At 34.1% G+C, this 23,914-nt stretch overlaps 1 protein-coding gene across 4 annotated transcripts; it reads left to right on the forward strand.

Moving 5' to 3' along the window:
• Positions 1 to 262: 262 nt before the first annotated feature.
• Positions 263 to 22,422, forward strand: LOC112797350 (putative disease resistance protein RGA4). 4 transcript variants are annotated; one of them, XM_072235989.1, is made up of 7 exons: positions 315 to 450; positions 578 to 739; positions 3,641 to 3,709; positions 18,103 to 21,419; positions 21,578 to 21,658; positions 21,857 to 21,919; positions 22,172 to 22,422. In XM_072235989.1, the coding sequence occupies exon 4, from the start codon at positions 18,146 to 18,148 to the stop codon at positions 21,371 to 21,373; it is 3,228 nt and encodes a 1,075-aa protein (XP_072092090.1). In that variant the 5' UTR covers positions 315 to 450; positions 578 to 739; positions 3,641 to 3,709; positions 18,103 to 18,145; the 3' UTR covers positions 21,374 to 21,419; positions 21,578 to 21,658; positions 21,857 to 21,919; positions 22,172 to 22,422. The 4 variants fall into 4 exon arrangements, with proteins under 4 accessions (XP_072092087.1, XP_072092090.1, XP_072092089.1 ...); XM_072235988.1 differs by having other exon boundaries at positions 21,857 to 22,422; XM_072235987.1 differs by lacking the exon at positions 3,641 to 3,709.
• Positions 22,423 to 23,914: the final 1,492 nt, after the last annotated feature.

The following is a 23,914-nucleotide window of genomic DNA, read 5'->3' on the forward strand; positions in this document are numbered from 1 at the left end:
CATTTAATTATATAACAAAAAATAAATATTTTTTATTATTTGCATAAATAATAATCATCTAAAAGATTATCTAAAAAATGAATTTTTTAAAATAAAAAAACTCAACGTAACAAAATTAAATAAAAAATAAATTTAAAAAATCAAATACAATTAAACTAGACCGTATATTAAAATTAAATTCTCACGTTTATGCAAAAGTATAGGCCCTGAAAAAAGTTACGCAAAGATAAAGATAAGGAGAAAAATGGTGTCATGGAATACAGCTGATAGGCTGATAGTGCTTTATAAAAAGACCTTGATTATTGGAGCGGTGAGGACTCACCAATAATATAACGAGTCATTCTGGATCTATGTGAGTGCTCATTCTTATTACTAATTAAAAATCAAGAGAGATCGACGAGTAGCTGAGCTGGTCCTCTTAATCTTCCACTTGGTTTTACTGCCCTATTGGTGATGTTAACAATCCCTCTCTCATCTTGTGCTTTCTTTTCCTCCCCCCACCAGAAAAAATTATTACTGCTATTCTCATGTCATGGAGATTAGTTCGTTATGTTTCACTTTTTGGTGGTGTATTCAGATTTCAGACTTAAAGAAACTTTACTTTACTTCCTTTCATAAAACACTACTTCCTGGGGCGAAGCTTATTAGTACGTAGGAGCTTGCATTCGAGTCTCGCACTCTTCTACTCTCGATCTCTCACTCTCTAGCACTCTTCCAGTAAAAAAGTATACCACTGCAGGTACTAATTTCTTTTTATTATTATTATTATTATTATTTTTAGATTTATAGTTATTAACTATTTTTTTATATTTTTGTGAGTTTAATTCTTTTATTATTTTGTTTATTTATGTACCTAACTTATAGTATTAATCTAGGTTTTTATCAGTTTCTTACAAAATTTAAGACCATGACAATTACGAACATTAATTGGTGTACAAGTTTAAATAATAATAATAATAATAATAATAATAATAATAATAATAATAATAATAATAATAATAATAATGAATTTTTGGTATCCTGTCTTTGAACTAAAATTAAAAGTTTGTTGTTTTTAGCTATATATGTGCAAAGGAGATTAGAGAGTACTAGACATTTTTTGTCAAAATATTTACATGAACTATAAATATATTTTTAATATTCTTTTTATAATTTTATAGGAAACGTCCGAAAAAAAATTGACTAATATTTATAGATTTTAAATGCAATAAATTATCTCTACAGCATATAAGACTAATTTTGAAATATTTATCTTTAAATATTATAATATATTTTTATTATTGGTCCCTCATTAAGTCTCGTCTAGTTTCGCCCCTGTTATCTATATAGTTTTTAATGTAACCAACCAATAACTCAGATTCATATATATATGAAGATTAAATTGTTTTATATTATAATTGAGTTGTATGGATAAAAAAATATTATTTATATATTAAAATTAGATATTAAAATTAATTATTATATATAATTTTTATAAATATATATAATTTAATTTATTTCTATTATATATTTTATATTTTTAATATATATTTTATAATAATAATTAATTTTAATGTACATATAGTTGGATAATGATAGAATCCACCGTTATCATTTTGCTTTATTCCTCGACTTTTAGACTGAGTTATTATTGAGGGATTAAGGATAAAAAATAAATATTTTTATTAATCAATTACACTTATAATTTTACATATTAAATTTATTTAGAACAATTTTTACTAGGTTTTCAGTTTTTAAGCATATATACGTTAATATGATATGGAGGTTTTTAATGGTCTAGAGAAAGAAGTTAAATCTATGATCTCTTTTAAAATTTAATTAATAAAGTCTCTAACTAGAACTTAAAAGAAAGCTTCTATTTGGTTCGTGTATTGAATAATGTAAGAGATAATTTTATTTTGTTTTATGAATCGTGAAAAATAAAATTGGAATAGAGAAAAAAATGATATAGTTATATATTCTAATTCAGTTGTTTAGTGCAATGTAACTTATATTCAGTGATTCCGGTCTCTATTATAATATTGATAAAATTTTTACTAAATTATCTTTTTAAGTATCACATATATCAATGCCAAAGACTCAACATAATTCTATCAAAAACATATCAAGTTTTAACATAAACTTGATTTGAATATGTAACTACCTAAACTCAATACACTAAGTACTTATTCAATTTAGTAAGGGATACCTCAAGTACATAACACAAAACAGGAATACAACAAAAAAAAAATCTGAAATTACTCGTGATTTTTCTCTCTAAGTGTTTTTCTCAGTCTTTTTTAAAAAAATTATGTAAAAAAAGATATTGAAATATAAAAAATCATATTTTATCAAATAATTAAAAAAATTGAGAGTCAAAGTATGTATTATGTGTGCATACTATCTACTATCTATCACGATCTTAGACATACTCCAACGCTACGGTGCCATTAGTTAAACTTAATTAACCTTTAAGTTAAGACCAAAACAGCTTAACTCTCAATATTTAGTAAGAAAGTTAAAAATACAAGAGAACACAAGAGAAATAAAACTTTGATAGAAAGAATACTTTACTACATAAGTAGTGATTTTTTACAAATGACTCACACACTTACAACTCAAACTCTCATTTTTATTTATAGTCATCCATCTCTTTAATAGACAGTAAGGATTTAATCGAGTAAACTACCAAAATGGTATCCAAAAGTTTGTATCACTTACAAAACGAACCCCAAAAGATGCTAACGATATATAAGCTTCCGAAATATTTAAAAACACAACAAAAAAAACTAAATATTAAATATATATTCTAAAAAATGACTTCAGAGATAAAATTTTGATGCAAATTTTTGCAATCATTATTAGAAAAATAAAATCTTTTCATCCTTAAGATTTGGTAATTTTTTGTAAAGTGAATTATTTTTAAAATTTTTTTATTGTGAATGACTACATTTTTTTGAAAAATAAAAAGAAAAATCTAGAGATCAAATTTTGCTCTGAAGTTTTTTGTGCACCTTCTAAATATTTATTCAAATGTTGTCACAAAAATTTAGATCTAATGGATAAGTCATTTGATAAATATGAAAGTTTTTTATTTATTTACAAAAATTATAAAATTTATTAGTTCTTTTTGTCGTATTTTAAAATCATTCAAGGATTGTTTTGTTGATAACATTTTTCAGGGACTTTTTTTATCAGCGACTAAATCTTTTTGGTACCAAATCGGTAGTTAACTAATCAATAGTTCAGAGAAATCGAATGTCCAAAACTTTTATTACAAATATCTAACATACTACATTTCTCTAAATATTTTTAAATTATTCTACATCACTTTTTATACTTCTACATGTATTCATACTATTGTAGAATATTATATGACATCAAAATTTTTTAGAGCTTTCTAAAATTTTTCAAAACCTTTTAGGATATTCTAATATATTTTAAAATCATTTAAAATATTTTTAAATACTTTAAATATTGTATAAAAACGGTTAAATATAACCTTTTAAAATTGACTTGACAATGCACGTTACAAAGAGAAGAAAAAATGAGTTAAAGAAATGATACGTGGCTTGAGTTAATTGCAAACAAAAGAAAATGAAAAGAAAATATAATAAATGGTCGGTTGGGCTTAACCAACCATCTATTTTTATTTTTTCAGGAAATCCACTCCTATGGTATCAGAGTCTCAGGTTTATTAGGAGGAAGCGGATAGTACTGGACAAAGCAAGTAAGAGAGAATTCACTAAATATGAACATTTTATCATTTTAAAGCTCTTCTGAGCCTATACATCATTCAACTTCACTAAGTGTAGATCGCTTACTCTCTAATCTAAAAAAAACCCTTGCCAATAAGATTGATCAATCAGTAAAATTCACTCATGTTCCAGAAGACTCTCAGACACGAGCCACTGAATATCCACTTATTAGCCCTTACTCATTCTATCAAAGACAAAAGAAATCAACCCTCACCACCATCTACCATGTTATCACCAAAAACTATTTTCCTTCACCAAAAGAAGTCATCCAATCTTCTCATTTACAATAGTATGATTTGAAAGCCACTACTGCTAAACAGTATATAACCCTGAATATTCTGCAAAAATTCATCCAAATTTATCAAATCCAAGGCTACACTCATTTACATCTAGGAGCAGTTAGGCTTGTTCTAACTCTTCATGAAAGAAGATCTCTTCCTGTAACAGCCAAAGTTGCTCTTTTGGAGAGTACTTTTAAGGATTACAAATGAAAATGTTATATCCTTATTATAGCTCCTAATTTCACCATGAGGTTATCAGACTCAACATTACTTCATAGCATAAAGATTCAAATACAGCTAGTCAGAGTAATCTAAGACTCCAATATTGAACATACTACTTTGCACCACCAAGTCCTCTACAGAGTCTAAGACCATGCTCTTGATCTCGATCTCCCAAACACCACAGGAGAAGCATTATTCATGTTTACTGATAATGACAGAGGACCAGCAATTGTAAACATTCCAAGGATGATCACCACTGGAGAAATTTCTTCTTATTCCATTGGAATAGATTAATGATTATGAGAAAGCCTTCCCCAAAAAATAGGTTGATGTTCATACTATAGCTCCACCAACTATTACCCACAATAGTGATGGAACGGTGACTACTATTTTCCAGAAACCAGGAATAGTTAAACAGATGCCCCTACGAGGATAATCTTTTAGAAGGATTAATATAATCTCTTCAGTTCGAGTACAAACTACTCACGATCAAGATGATTCGCTAGTGCATTTCTATGAAAATGAAAAACCTGTCTATGTTTCTCATATTAATGGCTATTTCATCTGGGATGTTGATCCCTCTATGTGTGACTCTGATTGTGACTGTGCTGACTAATAGAGTGACACAGATGATTATTATAACAAGCATCAGAGGAACAAGAAAAAGAAGAAAAAGTCACAACAAGCTCCTTGCTCTAAAAAAGACCTAAACCCCCTAATGATGAAAATATAGCCCCAAAGTTCAAGAGGAAGAAACTATCCCAAAAAGGTTTTACAGATTATTCTTATCAGTCAGTTGAAACTATACTGTGTATTATAACCCTTAGGCCTTATGAGGAAGAATTCCCACCTCTAGTGACACAGACTGATGAAAAGAAGACCACTAGAAGACCTTATGTAGTTCATTAGGGAATTACTCCACACGGACATCAAGCAACCACCCCTCAAGAAGAAGTCGTCAATTGGCATACGGACAATGCAGTCAGCCAAAATAAAGTATTACTCCATATAGACCACACTCTTGATGTTCTTGAAGAAAAAACAGAGGGACTTTCTACACAAATAGATTTTGTAACAAAACAAATTGTTGAACTCAAACGCCAGTTTTCCAGACAAACTTTTCAACTTGATCAAGAACTCAAACCTATATTGAGAATAAGTATTTTGGCCTGGAGTTCCATAAAAAGATAGAGAACTGGCCTAAGTTAAAGCCCAGCTTCGCTAGATTGAAATGGCCATAGATCCATTATCCATATATCCTAAACTATATCCATCATATTCGCCTGTCTTATTTCTTTCAACATATTCACCACCTGAAACTCCAAATTATGAATCCATCTTCAAATTCACTTATCATTTAGCCAGACAAGTCAACACCAAAAAATTTGTCTTTCTCTAAAGACGAAATTATTCGTCCCAAACCCAGCCACAACCGCCTTTCTAACCCAGGCCTCACCCTCCCTGGAGGCAAAGAAATTTTTTTTAGAGAAATGCATTAAAGAAGGATCATCTGCCCTAAGCCAGACAATTAATACTGTCACTCTAAATGATCAATCAGATGTTAGAGAAATCACTAATGAATCTACAGAAGAAATCACTAAAGATTCAGCTGAGTCTGCTTAATGGTCTGAAGAAGATTATGTGGCTGACATTTCAGCAATAGCCATGGTCAATCCAGTAGAAGAAGAGGAAGAAATAATCTCTGAAAAAGATGAACCAACAACTTCAGTTAATTCTCCACAAATACGATCTTCTGAAGTAAAAACTTCTAACAAATGATTCACCTTTGATGATATTCCACCTTCAAGATACAGAGAAAGGCTTAATAAATTTGGTGCTTGGATGAAAACCAACATGGCTAATCCAAATCTTTCAAGCAGACAAGTCCTTGCAGACTTCATAAATCAAAAGACTGGCAATTTCCGTGAATGGATTAACAACTTTTTTGAGTATGAAAGACTTCATTTCATCAATAGTACTTCCCCTCTGTTTTTGAGAGTACTGCACCAAGAGTTCGTAGGAGATATCCTAATCATCCAGAAAAGAAACTCCCAAGAATATGTTGAAATGAAATGTTGCTCACTCAACAAGAAGGACTTAGAAAAGTATTACAAGAGGATGGCTACTAAATATTATCCTCTTGGAGAAAATAGTAATCCACCTTTCAAACAAGTTTTCATGGCATCTTTGCCAAATGAACTCCAGCCAGAACTACAGCAGATGATAATGACTCTTCGTAAAGAAGTGGCTACCATCACCATCGAAGAAATATACCAACTGGCTCTAGCTGCCTCGGATAAGATATGTGAACAATAATAAATGTTCAAAAGGCTCACTCAAAATTCAAGCAAACTCAAAGGAGCATGCAGTAAATTTTATCTGAAGATCAAATATAAAGAACACGACATTTGTGGGTGCAAGCCAAAAAAGGAAACACATTGGCAGCAGCAATCCAAGACATTTCAACAGAAGACATTTAGAAAAGGTAGAAGAAATTAAAGACTTTTTTGCTATTTGAAAAGAAAAAATATCCCTAGCAAAAAGCCAAACAAATGCGTCATTTGCAGAAAAATCAATGTCATTTTGCTAAATCATGTCCCAACAACACAAAGAAAGAAATAAAGATGCTTCAGTCTTTAATGGATGCAGCCTCCATAAAAGATGAAGAAAATCTTGAATCAGTACTAGAAGAGCAGGAGGACAAAGATGGTGAAACCCAATATATTTTCCAAGACTCTGATCCAAAAGAAAGCAGTTCTGAAGATGATTTTTTACCAGAAATATCAGTCTTTACAATATCTTCCATTACTACAAAGATTTCTAAAGGATCGAAAATTTCAAAAAAAACTTGGATATCTTGGATCCTTGGGAATGAAGCAGATTGATGGTACCCCTCGATCCCATTTCTATTTAAAGATCAGGACTTCTAAATATAACAAACCACTGAAAACTGTTGCACTTATGGATACTGGATCCTCTGTCACCGTTCTAAAATCTCATGTCTTCACCATTGATCTAATTTTCAGAAAGCCCATTAAATTTGAAATATTTGCAGGCTAGACTACTTGGCTCAGGATATTGGGAAGTTATCTCTCAAAAAAGGATGTCCTGTTTGGATTTGATGCTTTTATCAAATCCATGGACTACAAATCAAGCCCACTGGGTTGAGTTACAAAAGACTATCTTACCTTACACAGGGATACAAAGCAACCTTGAGACTCAGGAAGCTCCAGAAGAATATAAGGAAATCCAGCAACAACTCATTGATGCTTGTTGCAACAGTCATGATCAATTCAACCATCCTACACCCTTGTGAAAAAATCCAAATTTCTAAGTTCGCCTTCCTTTCAAAAGGAATGAGGAAATTAACCCAACTAAGGCCACCCACTCCGGGATGAATCCTGAAGATCTCAAATTAATAAGAGCTGAATGTGCAACCCTTCCTGTCCAAGGACTCATTAAACCAATCAATTCTAACTGGGCATGTCAAGCTTTTTATGTTGAGAAAAGAGCTGAGCAAAACAGAGAAAAAAAGAGGCTTGTTATTGATTACAAGTCGCTCAATGTCTTTTTCCATGATAATTAATTCCCTCTAACAAGAATTTTAATTATCACACAAAGGCTAAGTGAGGCAAAAATATTTAGCAACTTTGATCATGGATTTTGGCAAATTGGACTCCATTCTGAAGATAGATACAAGATAGCCTTCTGTATTCTTGAAGTCCAATATCAGCGGACAGTAATGCCATTTGGACTCAAAGTGGCCACATCTCTCTTCCAAACAACAATGATCAAGATCTTTGAACCCATTTTACATTTCACACTAATTTACATTGATGGCATCCAATTGTTCTAAAAAAATAATGAGGCCCATAAGACACTCCTAGTCTAATTCACTCAAATAATAGAAGATCAGGGAATCATGCTGTCATCAATAACGAGTTTTATTGCCCAAACAAAAATTGAGTTCCTCGGGATGGTTTTTCAAGATGAGTTTTTTCTACCAGGAAATCATATTGCTAAAGAACTGATCTATTTTCCTGATGAAAATATGACTGTCACACAGATTCAACAATTCTTAGGAATTGTAAACTACATCAAAGACTTTATCCCAGATGTGACCAGACACACCAGCCAACCGTCAAAACTCTTGAAAAAGAAATCCCCTACCATGGGGACTTGAACAGACCACAACTATCAAAAAATCTGAAGAAAATAGCACAAGACCCCCTCCTTTAAAGATTCCTAGCACAGGAAAAAAGATACTACAAACAGATGCCCGTGATGAATTTTGGAAAGCCGTGTTACTTGAAGAAACTGATGGGACAAGACATTATTGTGCACATGTTAGCAGACAGTTCAAAGAATCAGAAAAACACCACCATGCCACTTACAAAGAAATCCTTGATGTCAAGCGTGGGAAAGAAAAATTCAATTTCCACCTCAGTTCCTATCATTTCACTGTGGAAATGGATAACACCTATTTTCCATCGATGCTGGAGATAAAAAAAAGATTTTTCCAGACTCCCAGCTCTTGCGATGAAAAGACTGGTTCTCCAATTATAAATTTGAAGTAAAACACATAAAGGGACATCATAACACTCTTGCTGATTTTTTCTAAACCTACCAAAGAATCAATCCCAAAACCAGTCCTTTACATCTGCACAATGAATACACACAATCCTTCATATACTATTCCATTTTCTGACTGCCTGCTCCACAGAAGCCTATACAGAAGAAAGATTGGCCCTTTTTCCCTCAAAACAAGATTTCAGACAGAGTTTTAAATAGCCAGCCTAGCCAGACAAATCCTGTTTTACTGGTTATACCAGCTTCTTGTTATAGCCCAAATCCATCCAAACCCAATGTACTTCAGCATGGACAAACCTTTCTGCACTATACCAATAATCCAAGGACCTATACCAGAAGAAATGATGTGGTACATCTGGGCTCTGTCTTCTATATATACATGTGCCATCATAGTTTCAATCTTCCCCATATACCATATCTTGTGTAATAGCACTCAAGCACAATCCCATCTGGTCCGATTATTTTTCATGTATGCTCCACTTGATGCATGGAGAGGAATGTTATACAACATGCTTGACCAACATCAACTGTGGGACAAACCTTCTCAGACAAAATGAAAATTCTATTGTTTTGTCAACCTACAGAGAAGTTACTTTACTAACAAAAATAATAGCCCACACACCATGAACAGAATCGATATTGTTGGATATTCTACCATATGGCTAACATATGAAAAGTCAGTTTTAAAGGCCTTGGCCAAATATCTTTGTCAACTCTGGCAAACTGGAATATATGGAGAAAGAGAGGTAATTGAAGGACTCTCATTCAGATCAGATGTTCCAACCACACTCCAAGAGTTTCAGTCTAGATTCATAACCTCAGGAATAATTAATCAATTTGGATAGTACTCTTTTTATACTCCAAGGTCAAGACAGAACTTCTCTATTTAGCCTAGCACATTCAGACATCTCCTAACTTCAAGCAGAAATCTTGATGAAGATCAGAATTCTGAAGATCTAAGTGTTAGAGTATATGTCTTACCACCTAGCCCAACAAGAATTGATGCAGGGATACCCAATGACACTGAAAACCCATCTATATGACCCATATCTACAAGATGTTCAAGATCCTAATGAGGATAATACTGAACACTTGGGCATCTTGCAGATATGGGTCATATAGGTCTGAATATGGGCCTTCAGTGTCATTGGGTATCCCTGCATCAATCCTGGTTAGGCTAGGTGGTAAGACATATACTCTAGCACTTAGATCTTCAGAATTTAGATCTTCATCAAGATTTTTGCTTGAATTTGGGAGATGTCTAATGTGCTAGGCTGATAAGAGAAGTTCTGTCTTGACCTCAGAGTGTAAAAAGAGTATTGTCCAAATTGATTAATTATTCTTGAGGTTATGAATCTAGACTGAAACTCTTGGAGTGTGGTTGGAACATCTGATCTGAATGAGAGTCCTTCAATTACCTCTCTTTCTCCATATATTTCAGGTTGCCAGAGTTGACAAAGATATTTGGCCAAGGCCTTTAAGACTGACTTTTCATATGTTAGCCATATGGTAGAATATCCAACAATATCGATTATGTTCATGGTGTGTGGGCTATTATTTTTGTTAGTAAAGTAACTTCTCTATAGGTTGACAAAATAATAGAATTTCCATTTTGCCTGAGAAGGTTTGTCCCACAGTTGATGTTGGTCAAGCATGTTGTATAACATTCCTCTCCATGCATCAAGTGGAGCATACATGGAAAATAATCGGACCAGATAGGATTGTGCTTGAGTGCTATTACACAAGATATGTTATATAGGGAAGATTGGAACTATGATGGCACATGTATATATAGAAGACAGAGCCCAGATGTACCACATCATTTCTTCTGGTATAGGTCCTTGGATTATTGGTATAGTGCAAAAGGTTTGTCCATGCTGAAGTATATTGGGTTTGGATGGATTTGGGCTATAACTAGAAGCTGGTATAACCAGTAAAACAGGGTTTTTCTGGCTAGGCTGGCTATTTAAAACTCTGTCTGGAATCTTATTTTGAGAGAAAAAGGGCAAATCTTTCTTCTGTATGGGCTTCTGTGGAGCAGGCAGTCAGAAAATGGAATGGTGTATGGAGGGTTGTGTGTATTCATCGTGCAGATGTAAAGGATTGGTTTTGGGATTGGTTCTTTGGTAGGTCTAGAAAAAAAAAATCAGCAAGAGTGTTCTGATGTCCTTTTATGTGTTTTACTTCAAATTTATAATTGGAAAACCAGTCTTTTCATCACAAGAGCTGGGAGTCTGGAAAAATCTTTTTCTTGATCTCCAGCATCGATGGAAAATAGGTGTTATCCATTTTCACAGTGAAATGATAGGAACTGAGGTGGAAATTGAATTTTTCTTTCCCACGCTTGACATCAAGGATTTCTTTGTAAGTGGCATGGTTGTGTTTTTCTGATTCTTTGAACTGTCCACCAACATGCGCACAGTAATGTCTTGTCCCATCAGTTTCTTCAAGTAACACAGCTCTCCAAAATTTATCACTGGCATCTGTTTGTAGTATCTTTTTCCTGTGCTTGGAATCTTTAAAGGAGGGGGTCTTGTGCTATTTTCTTCACATTTTTTATAGCTGTGGTCTGTTCAAGTCCCTATGGTGGGGGATTTCTTTTTCAAGAGTTTTGACAGTTGGCTGGTGTGTCTGGTCACATCTGGGATAAAGTCTCTGATGTAGTTTACAATTCCTAAGAATTGTTAAATCTGTTTGACAGTCATGTTTTTATCAGGAAAATAGATCAGTTCTTTAGCAATATGATTCCCTGGTGGAAAAAACTCGTATTGAAAAACCATCCCGAGGAACTCAATTTTTGTTTGGGCAATAAAACTCTTTTTTTATGACAGCATGATTCCCTGATCTTCTATTATTTGAGTGAATTGGACTAGGAGTGTCTTATGGGTCTCATTGTTTTTTTAGAACAATTGGATGCCATCAATGTAAATTAGTGTGGAATGTAAAATGGGCTCAAAGATCTTGATCATTGTTGTTTGGAAGAGAGATGGGGCTACTTTGAGTCCAAATGGCATTATTGTCCGCTGATATTGGGCTTCAGGATTACATAAAGCTGTCTTGTATCTATCTTCAGGATGGAGTCCAATTTGCCAAAATCCAGCTTTTAGATCAAACTTGCTAAATACTTTTGCTTCACTTAGCCTTTGTGTGATAACTGAAATTCTTAGTAGAGGGAATTTATTGTCTTGCATAAAGATATTGAGGAGCTTGTAATCAATAACAAGCATCTTTTTTCTTCTATTTTGCTCAGCTCTTTTCTCAACATAAAAAGCTTGATATGCCCAGTTAGAATTGGCTTGGTTCAATGAGTCCTTGAACAAGAAGTGCTGCACATTTAGCTTTTGCTAATTTGAGATCTTCAGGATTCATCCCGGAGTGTGTGGTCTTAGTTGGGTTAATGTCCTCATTCCTTTTGAAAGGAAGGCGAACGTAGAAATCTGGATTTTTCCACAAGGGTGCAGGGTGGTTGAATTGATCGTGATTGTCACAACAAGCATTAAGGAGTTGTTGTTGGATCTCTTTATATTCTTCTGAAGCTTCCTAGATCTCAAGGAAGCTTTATATCCCTGTGTAAGATAAGGACTGTCTTTTGTAACTCAACCCAATGGGCTTGATTTGTTATCCTTGGATAAAAAGCATCAAATCCAAAGACGACTTTTCTTGGAGATAACTTCCCAATACCGTAAGCCAAGTAGTCTAGCCTGCAAATATTTTAAATCCATTGGGCTTTTTGAAAATTAGATCAATGGTAAAGAGTTTTTTATTAGCTACCGAAAACTTCTTATGGAAAGGTGCCCACATTTCTGTTGGTAAGACATGGGGTTTTAGAACGGTGGCACAGGATCTAGTATGTATAAGTGCAACAGCTTTCAGTGGTTTGTTATATTTAGAAGTCTTGATCTTTAAATAGAAATGGGATTGAAGGGTACCATCAATATGCTTCATTCCCAAGGACCCAAGATATCCAAGTTCTTCTTTCAGAATTTTCGGTCCTTTAGGAATCCTTGTAGTAATGGAAGATATTGTAAAGACTAATCTTTCTGGTGAAAAATTATCTTTTGAATTACTTTCTTCTGGACCAGAGTCTTGAAAAACATATTGGGTATCACCATCTTTGTTTTCTTGCTCTTCAAATAATGATTCAATATCTTCTTCATCTTTTATGGAGGCTGCATCCATTAAAGGCTAAAGCATCTTTATTTCCTTCTTTGTCTTGTTGGGATATTATTTAGCAAAATGACATTGTTTTCCGTAAATGAAGCATTTGTTTGGCTTCTTGCTATTAATGTTTTTTCTTTTGAAATAGCGAAAAAGTATTTGCTTTCTTCTACCTTTTCTGAATGTTTTCTGTTGAAATGTCTTGGATTGCTGCTGCCAATGTGTTTTTTTTGGCTTGCACTCACAAATGTCGTGTTCTTTATATTTGATCTTCAGATAAAATTTACTGCATGCTCCTTTGAGTTTGCTTGAATTTTGAGTGAGCCTTTTGAACATTTGTTATTGTTCACATATCTTATCCGAGGCAGCTAGAGCCACTTGATATATTTCTCCGATGGTGATGGTAGCCACTTCTTTACGAAGAGTCATCATCATCTGCTGTAGTTCTGGCTGGAGTTTATTTGGCAAAGATGCCATGAAAACTTGTTTGATAGGTGGATTATTATTTCCTGCAAGAGGATAATATTTAGCAGCCATCCTCTTGTAATGCTTTTCTAAGTCCTTCTTGTTAAGTGAGTAACATTTCATTTCAAAATATTCTTGGGAGTTTCTTTTCTGGATGATTAGGATATCTCCTACGAACTATTGTTGCAGTACTCCCAAAAGCTGAGGGGAAGTACTATTGATGAGATGAAGTCTTTCATACTCAAAAAAAGTTGTTAATCCATTCACGAAAATTACCAGTCATTTGATTTATGAAATCTGCAAGGACTTGTCTGCTTGAAAGATTTGGATTAGCCATGTTGGTTTCAATCCAAGCACCAAATTTATTCAACCTTTCTCTGTATCTTGAAGGTGAAATATCATCAAAGGTGAACCATTTGTTAGAAGTTTTTACTTCAGAAGATCCTATTTGTGGAGGATTAACTGAAGTTGTTGTTTCATCTTTTTCAAAGATTATTTCTTCCTCTTTTTCTTCTACTGAATTGACCATGGCTATTGCTAAAAGGTCAGCCACATAGTCTTCTTTAGACCATTTAGCAGACTCAGCTGAATCTTCAGTGATTTCTTTTGTAGATTCATCAGTAATTTCTCCAACATCTTATTGATCATTCAGAGTGAGAGTATTAATTTTTTAGCTTGGGACAAGTGATCCTTCCTCAATGCCTTTGTCTTTTGAAGAAGGATCAGTAGATGTATTTTTTCTCTGAAAAAATGTCTTGTCCTCCAAGGAGGGTGAGTTCTGGGTTGGAGAGGTAGCTGTGGCTGGGTTTGGGATGAATATTGTCGTCATTGGGGAGGGACATATTTTTTGGTGTTTACTTGTCTGGCTAAATGATAAGTGGATTCATAATTTAGAATTTCAGGCGGTGAATATGTTGAAGGAAATAAGACAGGTGAATATGATGGATATGGTTTAGGATACATGGATAATAGAACTATGGCTAATGCCTGAGGCACAGTCATTTTGTCTCTATCCATTTCAATCTGGCGAAGTTGGGCTTTAACTTGGGCTAGTTCTCTGTCTTTTTTTTTTTGTAAAACTCCGGGACAAAATACTTATTCTCAATATAGGTTTGAGTTCTTGATCAAGCTGAAAAGCTTGTCTGGAAAGCTGGTCTCTGAGTTCAGCAATTTGTTCTGCTACAGAACCTATTTGCGTAGAAAGTCCCTCTATTTTCTCTACAAGAGCATCAACAGTGTGGTCTATACGGAGTAATATTTTATTTTGGCTGACTGCATTGTCCGTATGCTAATTAAGGACTTTCTTGAGGGGTGATTGCTTGATGTTCGTGTGGAGTAATTTTCTAAGAAACTACATAAGGTCTTCTAGTGATCTTCTTTTCATCAGTCTGTGTCACTAGAGGTGGAAATTCTTTCTCATAAGGCCTAAGGATTACAATACACGGGATAATTTCAACTGACTGATAAGAATAATCTGTGAGACCTTTTTGGGATAGTTTCTTCCTCTTGAACTTTGGGGCTATATCTGCATCATCTGGGGGCTCAAGTCTTTTGCAAAAGCAAGGATCTTGTTGTGACCTTTTCTTGTTCCTCTAATGCCAGTCATAATTATCATCTGTGTCACTCCATTGGTCAGCATAGTCACAATCAGAGTCACACATAGAGGGATCAACATCCTAGATGAAATGACCATTAATATGAGAAACATAGACAGGTCTTCCAAAGTAGCCTTGGTGGTGCAAAGTAGCCTTGGACTCTGTAGAGGACTTGGTGGTGCAAAGTAGCCTGTTCAGCATTGGAGTTTTGGGTAGGTTACTCCGACTAGTTGTATTTGAATCTTCAGTCTATGAGGTATCATTGGGTATGATAACCTCATGGTGAAATTAGGAGCTATAGTAAGGATAACACTTCCATTTGAAAGTGTAATGACCAACGCTCCAATCAAGGCATGTTGGTAATCTTTGAAAGTAGTATTCAAAAGAGCAACTTTGACTGTTACAGGAAGAGATCTTCTTCTATGAAAAGTTAGAACAAGCCTAACTGCTCCTAGATGTAAATGGGTGTAGCATTGGACTTGATAATTTTGGATGAGTTCTTGCGAAATTTTCAGTTATGTTGTTTAGCAGTAGTGGCTTTCAAACCACACTGTTGTAAATGAGAAGATTGGATGACTTCTTTTGGTGGAGGAAAATGGTTTCTGGTGATAAGATGGCAGATGCTAGTGAGGGTTGATTTCTTTTGTCTTTGATAGAAGGAGTAGGGGCTAATAAGTGGATATTCAGTGGCTCGTGTCTGAGATTCTTCTGGGACATGGGTGATTTCTACTAATTGATCAATCTTATTGGCAAGGATTTTCTTTCGATTAGAGGGTAAGCGATCTATGCTTAGTGAAGTAGAATGATGTATAGGCTCAAAAGAGCTTAAAGATGATGAAATATCTATGTTTAGTGAATTCGCTCTTACTTGCTTTGGCCAGTACTACTTTCTTCCTCCTAATAAACCTGAGGCTCTGATACCACAAGAGTGGATCTCCAGTATATTGTCTTAAATAAATAAAAAATATTTTCAAAAATAAAATAAAACAATATTAAATTTCAATATTCATTTTCTAAAATATGAAAATCTGGTAGATTCACTTGATTTTGGGCCACAATAAAATGAAGGTTTAATTACTCTGTTAGTCCCTATAGTTTCGCCAAATTTTTAATTAGGTCCCTATGCTTTTTTTCCTTTCAATTGAGTCCTTGCACCAATTTTTTTTTAATTGAGTCCCTAAATTTTTTTTTCTTTTTATATGGGTCCATGCACCAATTTTTTTTTTATACTTGAATCCCTATACACTTAAATCAATTACTATCAAAAGGGACCTAATTGAAAAAAAAATTTGGTACAGGGACCAAATTAAAAGGAAAAAAAAGTATAAGAACCTAATTGAAAATTTTGCAAAACTATTGGGACCAACAGAGTAATAGTCAAATTTCTATAATTAATAGAGACAAATTTTTAGAGTTTAATTTAATTTAATTATTTTTAAAATTAATAATTAATAACAATATTGTTTAAAAAATATATATGAAATTATAATTTACAATTAAATAATACTTAATTTAAACTAATAAATACAATTCTAAATTCAAATGTTAAAATTTAAAGTTTGATAGTTAGTTTTAATTAAATTTATTTAAGTAGACTTTGAAAAGTTAAAATCTTAAAACTACATTTGATTTAAACATAATTTGTTAATATAAAATAGATTTTTATTTTCCTTAAACAAAAACACTTTTATAAATTATAACAGTTTTTGGGAATTTTCATAATAAAATAAAAAAATATTTTCAAAGAAAAAATAATTTTCACTTTATTTTCAAGGATTTTTTTTTGGCGCATGGAGCAATTTTGCCGTCCGCTCGACGAATCTCGTCACTTTCACAAGGTTTGTCGCCTCCGTCAAACTTGATGTAATCAATGAAGTTCGGCATACCCTTTTAAAACTGCACATAGATCGGATAATATCCGCATATCCGCATATCCGCGGTAATTATTCGTATCCGATATGAATTTTGCGGATATTATCCGATTCGTAGAACCATCGGATCGGATTCGACCCGCACTATGATAGGATCGGATTGCGAATTTGGCAATAAGATCCGCATATCTGCACGATCTCATATAAATAGCATAGTTTAAGAAAGTAAATCTTAATGCGATATGAATTTTAGTGTGTTGTTTTATGAATTTTATGATATCTTATTTTTTTATTTTTTATGTTGTACTTCAACTTAAAATAATTAAACTTAGATCTTGTGTTATTTTTTTTGTTATTCAAATAAACTTTTATTAATTATATTTTAGAAGTAAATATACTTAAATAGGTAAAAAAATAAATTTTTTAGACATTTTTTATAAAAACAGTCAAACAAGTAGGCCTTAAAACTGTTTTTTTTTTAAATTATGTAGATATACCCGATATTTATTCTGATTCGATGAGTGTAGTGTGGATCAAATAGAATTATATGTTATATTTGATCCGATTTGAATCTGTGCAACCTTATACCCCTTGGCAAACTTCAAATAAAGTTGTCCAAATATAAAAACTCGTGGTCCCTCACTTTTTACTTTTTTAGTTTATACTCTTCACTATTCTCTCTCATTCTCTCTTCTCTTTCTTTTCATTTTGAACTTTTTATTTTTACAATTCGTTAATTCTAAATAATTTTATTTTTCTATTTCTTTTAAATTTAATTATTTTTGTTTATTTTATAATTTTAACATATTTATTTAATTATAATGAATTTTCATGTTAGTTAGTTTGATAATTAGATAATATAGTTAATTTAAATTACTATCTAATGTTAGTTATAGTAGGAGATTAATAAATGTTAGTTAATAAAAAATTTTATTTAAATTATTGTTTTATTTAAGCCATCAGCTCTCTATACTTTCCCTTAAACTAATTATAGTTTAGAGTAAAATTATGATGGCCACAGACTTGTTCCAGAGTCCAGACACAAAAAAATTGGATCCTCAAAAATAAAATGAAAATATTTTTTTTTGGAAATAAAGTTTTTTTTTTTCATTTGATTATAGAAAAATAAAATCCTAGCTTTTGTTGCTAGGCATTGATTCCATTATTTATACTTCTCCTACAGGCATTATAGAGAAGATTTTTTGTCTGCATTTAAATCCGCCACAATGGTTGCAAGCGCAATTGGAAATACCATCACTGAAATCACGAGGTTGAGCACGCTACGTGTTTTTGGCAAGAAGACGACAATCATCATTGACAATATCAAACGTCATTTGTTATCCATCAAAGAAATGGTAGAGCTGGAGCATGGTGATGCTGCTGCACCTACACCTGCTTGGCTAATGGACATCCCACTCGCAGATGTGGCCACCGATTTGTGGGATTTGTTGGAGAATCAAAAACAAAGTAACAAGTCTTCATCATTTCTCTCTATCGAAAAGCGATTACAACGTATTGTTGATGATTTAACAAAGCAGCCGCTGTTGAAGATTGACCGAAACATGAAGGACTGGGAGATGGAGATTCCTATTGGGTTCAAAGATAATAAGGAAGCTATCATAGAGAGGATGTTGGCTCTAACAAAAGCAAAAGGTGCTGTTGCGGTGGTTGCAATTTCAGGGATACGAGGGACAGGGAAGACAACTCTGGCTAAATTTGTCTGTGATGATGATGAGAAAGTGAAAAACCATTTTGATATGGTTTTTTGGATCGACAATATCCACGGCGAGTCTTACGCAGATTACGTTGTACAACAAATGGTTCATCAGTTGGCAACAAAGAAGAAGAAAGTTGAAAACAATGGGTCAATTGAAAATGTTAATCTTCAAGAATCCATAGATGGAAACAAGTTTCTTCTTGTGCTAGATGGTCTGCACAACGAGAACCGTGATGAATGGTTCAAGTTGAAGGAGAAACTGAAAGAGGCAGCTAGTTCATCAAGTGCTGCGGTTCTTGTAACAACGCAAAATTATCTTTTAAGAAATGCTATTGACGGAGATTATTATACAACACCAAAGCTGAGTGAAGAAGATTCGTGGACTCTATTTAAGCAAGTTGTAAGAGAAGATCCAAGTGAATCAAACATTAAAAATGCCCAGAAAAAGATGTTAAGCAAGTGCGGAGGAGTCCCTCTGGGGATACTAACAATGGCAAGACTGTGGAAGTCTCGCGGAGACATTACCGAGGATTCAGAAACAGGGGATTTGGAAGAGCTATTTATGCAGGAGATGCAGTTGATATATTACAACGAGCTCCCCTCTTGGCATCTAAAGCAATGTTTTGCTTATTTATCATTCATATTCCCCTGTGAATACCCGAGTGTTGAGGAAAATGAACTAACTAGGCTTTGGATGGCTGAAGGGTTTCTAGGGGCTGTTCATGTGGATTCAAATTCGTCTTCATCTTCTTGCTCTCCTCAGCCACAACCGGAAGATCTGGCGCATAACTGCATACAAGAACTCGGCCGTAGGTCAATCCTCAGTGTCTACACAGACAAAAGAGACAACATGACAGAGTGCTATTTGGATAACGAGCTAATCTCGGGATTGTCAAGATTTGTGGCTGGTAAAGACCGCTTTTGCATGGACGATGGTAACGCGGATGTCAAAGAAACAATCCCAAGAGTGGCATTAACCAGTAAAAACTTTTATGTTTCAAATGGGACTCTTTCATCCCTCATTGAAAATAACAAAAGTTTGCGTACCCTTCTATGGGACGGGCAGCTTTCGAAATTTCCAAACGGGGTAAACTTAAGATTTTCTGCATGTGATGCAATATTTTGTGCATTTAAGAGCCTGCGTGTGTTGAAACTAAGAGATTTGGGCATTAAGATTTTACCCGTTTCAATCGGGGAGTTGAAGAGTATAAGATACCTCGATCTTTCTCGCAATAACATGAAGACACTTCCCAGTTCCATTGGTAAGTTGAAGCTTTTGCAAACCTTAAAATTGTCCCATTGTCTGCAGCTGAGAGAGTTGCCAAATGAGGTGAAGTACTTGGTGAGTCTTAGGCATCTTGAAATAGATGAATGCCTGCACCTTTCACATCTGCCAGCAACTTTGAAGAAGCTCACAAAGCTTGAGACTTTATCGAATTTTGTGGTTAGCACTCTCAACAACCACAAGCGCATTCTAGGCTTCAAGGAACTTGTTAATCTGAATAACTTGAGTGGACAGTTGGAGATTTCACATTTGGAGCGATTGAAGTTTGTGGATGGACATCATGATGCTGCTGCATATTTGAAAGAGAAACAACAACTCAAGCGTCTCATTCTGAATTGGAATCATGACAACGACCATGAGGACAACAAAAGGGACGATGAAAGATCATTGGAACAACTGGAGCCACATCCAAACCTACAGCAGCTACACATAGTAGGATACAGCGGTGTCAAGTATTCATCTTGGCTCTCGTCTCTGAACAATCTCGTTGACTTAAGTTTGAACAACTGCTCCAAGTGTGAATCTCTTCCGTTGGAGCAATTCCCGAAACTGAAATATCTCCATCTTCGAAGACTGGACTCTTTGAAATATGTAATAGATCAAGATGACCGTTGCAGTTGGCTGGAACCGGAACATCTGCAATCCCTGTCAATAACTGATTGCCCAAATCTCATGAGTTGGTGGAAAGGGAATACTCACAACAAAGCATTATTGTTTGGCACTATAAAAGAAATGGAAATTAAGTACTGTCCCAAACTGAATTCATTGCCCCTGTTTCCTAATCTTGAAGAAAGTCTGGAGTTAGAGGGCTCCAGTGTGAAACCATTATTAGACACCATAAACTATAGTGGGATGGCATCAAATTCAAGTTCTGATTGGCCCCTATCCAGAGTGAAATATTTGAGAATTAAAAATGTGGAGCAACATTCTCTTCTACCGGAAGACTGGCTTAGAAACTTCGTGTCTCTCAAATACATTCGCATTAGTGAAAGAATGTCACTAATAAAAGGCTTCAAACATCTACATTCACTTTCAATCATGACTATTGAAAATTGTACACTAGTTGATTTATCAAGGGACGAATGGGAGGGTCTGCAGAGCCTTGAGCTTCTATTACTATACCAATTAGCTAAGCTGGAGTCTCTTCCAAAAGGAATCAAACATCTTACATCTTTGACTTATCTTGATATTGAGACTTGTCCCGAGTTAAAAACCCTGACAGAGGAAATAGGACATCTCAAATCCCTTAAAACCCTTTGCATTATAGACTGTCACAAGTTAGCTTCGCTTCCCAAGGGAATGATCAACCTCAAATCACTAAATTGGTTATTGATTAGGAGCTGCCCATTGTTGTTGCCAAGGTGTCAACAGGGAACCGGTGATGATTGGCCAAAGATTAAGCACATCAAACATATCCAGTTGGTCGGTGCCTCTGAAGCCTACGACCAATGACATCAATCAAGTCCAAATTGGTTTGGCTCAATCCCTTGAGCCTTGGGTAAGTCATTGCATGCATTATGCAAAAAAGGCACAAACAGATGCTAATTTGTAATTTTCTTTCTTCTTTCAAACTCTATTATGTGTTACTATTTTATCTTGCTGAGCTCTAATTTGTTCTAGCTATACTCATTAGATCTAAACTTTCATTCTGATCAGGAATCCAGCTATTGGTAGGAATCAGATATGTAAGAAAGTGTTTTGGTGTCCAAGTATGGTTTTCTTGTACTTATATTACAGGTAAAATATAAGAGGGAGAAGAACCACCTGTTTATCATCCACATTAATTTAGAGATACATTTTTTGGGTTTTAATTAGATAAGTAGAAAACATTATCATGTTGGTTCTATTTCATTTTAAATTACTCAGTTGAATTGAATGTTTAAATTTGCATAAATTTAGTCGGCTTACTCTTTTTTTTTTAATTATTATTTGCAGTTCTTCAACTATATAAACTTCCGCCCTTCATTTGAAGAAGCATGCTTTATGGAGCTTGTGATGGTTCACTCTTAAATTTTCCTTTTAATCAATTGTTTGTATGTATTAGGTTCTTTACTTTGTGCTCTATTAGGCCTCTTTACCAAACCCAAACCCATGCCAGCCTTGAGAAATATTCTCTTTATCTATAAGTTCTTACATAATTAATGTCCCTTTGTTATATCTCTATTTAAAGATAACTAAATTCTGTATGTTTTCATCACCAAGTTCACTAGAAGTAGCTGACTATGTTATTACCTGTTCTTTAATTTTCAGGTGGGACTTTCCTTTGAGACATTTGGAAGATATTGTTTGTTACATTGATCGTGGATGCACTAGTTTTAAATCCCGAATGCTCATTACTTTGAAGCTATGTAGTATCCGCAACTAATTAATCCAAGTTGGGACAGATAATGCCAAGTTTGACATTGAAATGAATCAAACATTTCATTGTAGAGAGTAATCCAAGTATATATAAGTCAAAATTCTGTTAGTAATGTTAATGCTTACTTGCCGTTTCCCTTCTATTTCAGAATCTGTTTGGTTAGTTATTAATGCTGCTTCTTTTCTTCAATGTCACCTACTATACATAGCGAGACAAAAGGTTTACTCAGTAACTGCACTGGCCCTCGTGTTTAGCCTGCAAATCCATTCAGTAACTACACTTGACTATACGAACCCTTTTTTTTCTTAAATTGAAAATTTGTTCATAAGTAACTTTCCAACTTTGTTTTCTGCGTATAGTCATGTCTACTGTTATAAACTCAGTAGTTTGCCTTTGTAATTAAGAATGGGCTCTCAGAGTTCTAAATATATCCGTCGATGTCTCAAGCTATCCATTATATTGGTGCATATATTATTATTGGATAAGGAAGCAGCTACTTGCGTGTTTTGCAGGTATGTGATACTAGCTGAGAGCATGAGTTAGTTAGGTTCGGTTGATTAGTTAGTTATTAGATGCCAGGTTGGAATTGAGTTAGTTATGAGAGAGGTTAAGTTAACCATGTAGTGTAGTTAGATGGTTGGTTAGTTTAGCTCTGGTTTAGTAAGTTGCAGTAGAGTTAGCAGCAGTGTATATAAACAGAAGATAGTTGTCTGTTAGAACTTGAGATTAACCATAATTTGAATTTCATTTGCATTTCTCACAAGACTGCTCTGCATCTTCACACTTAAGACTGAAGAAGATGATGTGATGAGAGATACTGCATCTGCTAAGATGAAAACTTCAAAAGCACGTTTGTTTAGGAAGATTGGGTTTTGATAAATAGTTCACAAGGCTTCTTGCCATAGGCATTTTTGGCTTCTTTGCACTTGGCAGGCACAATTCTTTCCACCGCCTGCATGTGGTGCATGATATTTCCTCATTTATATCTCCTACTGAATATTCAAAATTTCTAGAGCAAATCTTAGTTTTTGAACAATTCAGTCCAACTGAATAAATATTTGCGAAAGAAAAATTATGATATTACATATACATATGTATAGATATAATGGTCTAAATAAATTGATATCTGTGACATAATCACTAACCGCATTGCAACAACAACTGCGACAGTTTATTTCATATGCTTTTTTCCTTATATCTTTTCATGTTTTAAGAAATCACACACACATACATACACGTTGAAAGAGAGAAGTAAATTGTAGAGGTTGATTTGCTTTTTCATCTTCTTCTTTCTTGTGATGGAGATGATTTGTGGAGCGAGAACTGATGATGAATAGGTGAAATTGTATGAGATGCAAAGAAGAAAATATATGTATTCCCTACTTGAGGCGAGAATGTTAAAGTCTAAACGAATTACTGAAAACTCAAATAAGACCATTTGGAAGAGGAGTTCATGCAGGAGATGAAGTCCATATACTTCAACAACCTTCCCTCGTTTCATCAAAAGCAATGCTTTGCTTATCTGTGATTGTTATTCCTTACTCAATTACAAGATGAATAACGAACTGATCTGGGAGTTATCAAGATTTGTGGCTACCAAGGACCGATTCTGCTTCAAGAATACCGTATGAGGT

Source organism: Arachis hypogaea, chromosome 4 (genome assembly GCF_003086295.3).
Source record: "Arachis hypogaea cultivar Tifrunner chromosome 4, arahy.Tifrunner.gnm2.J5K5, whole genome shotgun sequence".
In the NCBI taxonomy this organism is placed as follows: domain Eukaryota; kingdom Viridiplantae; phylum Streptophyta; class Magnoliopsida; order Fabales; family Fabaceae; genus Arachis; species Arachis hypogaea.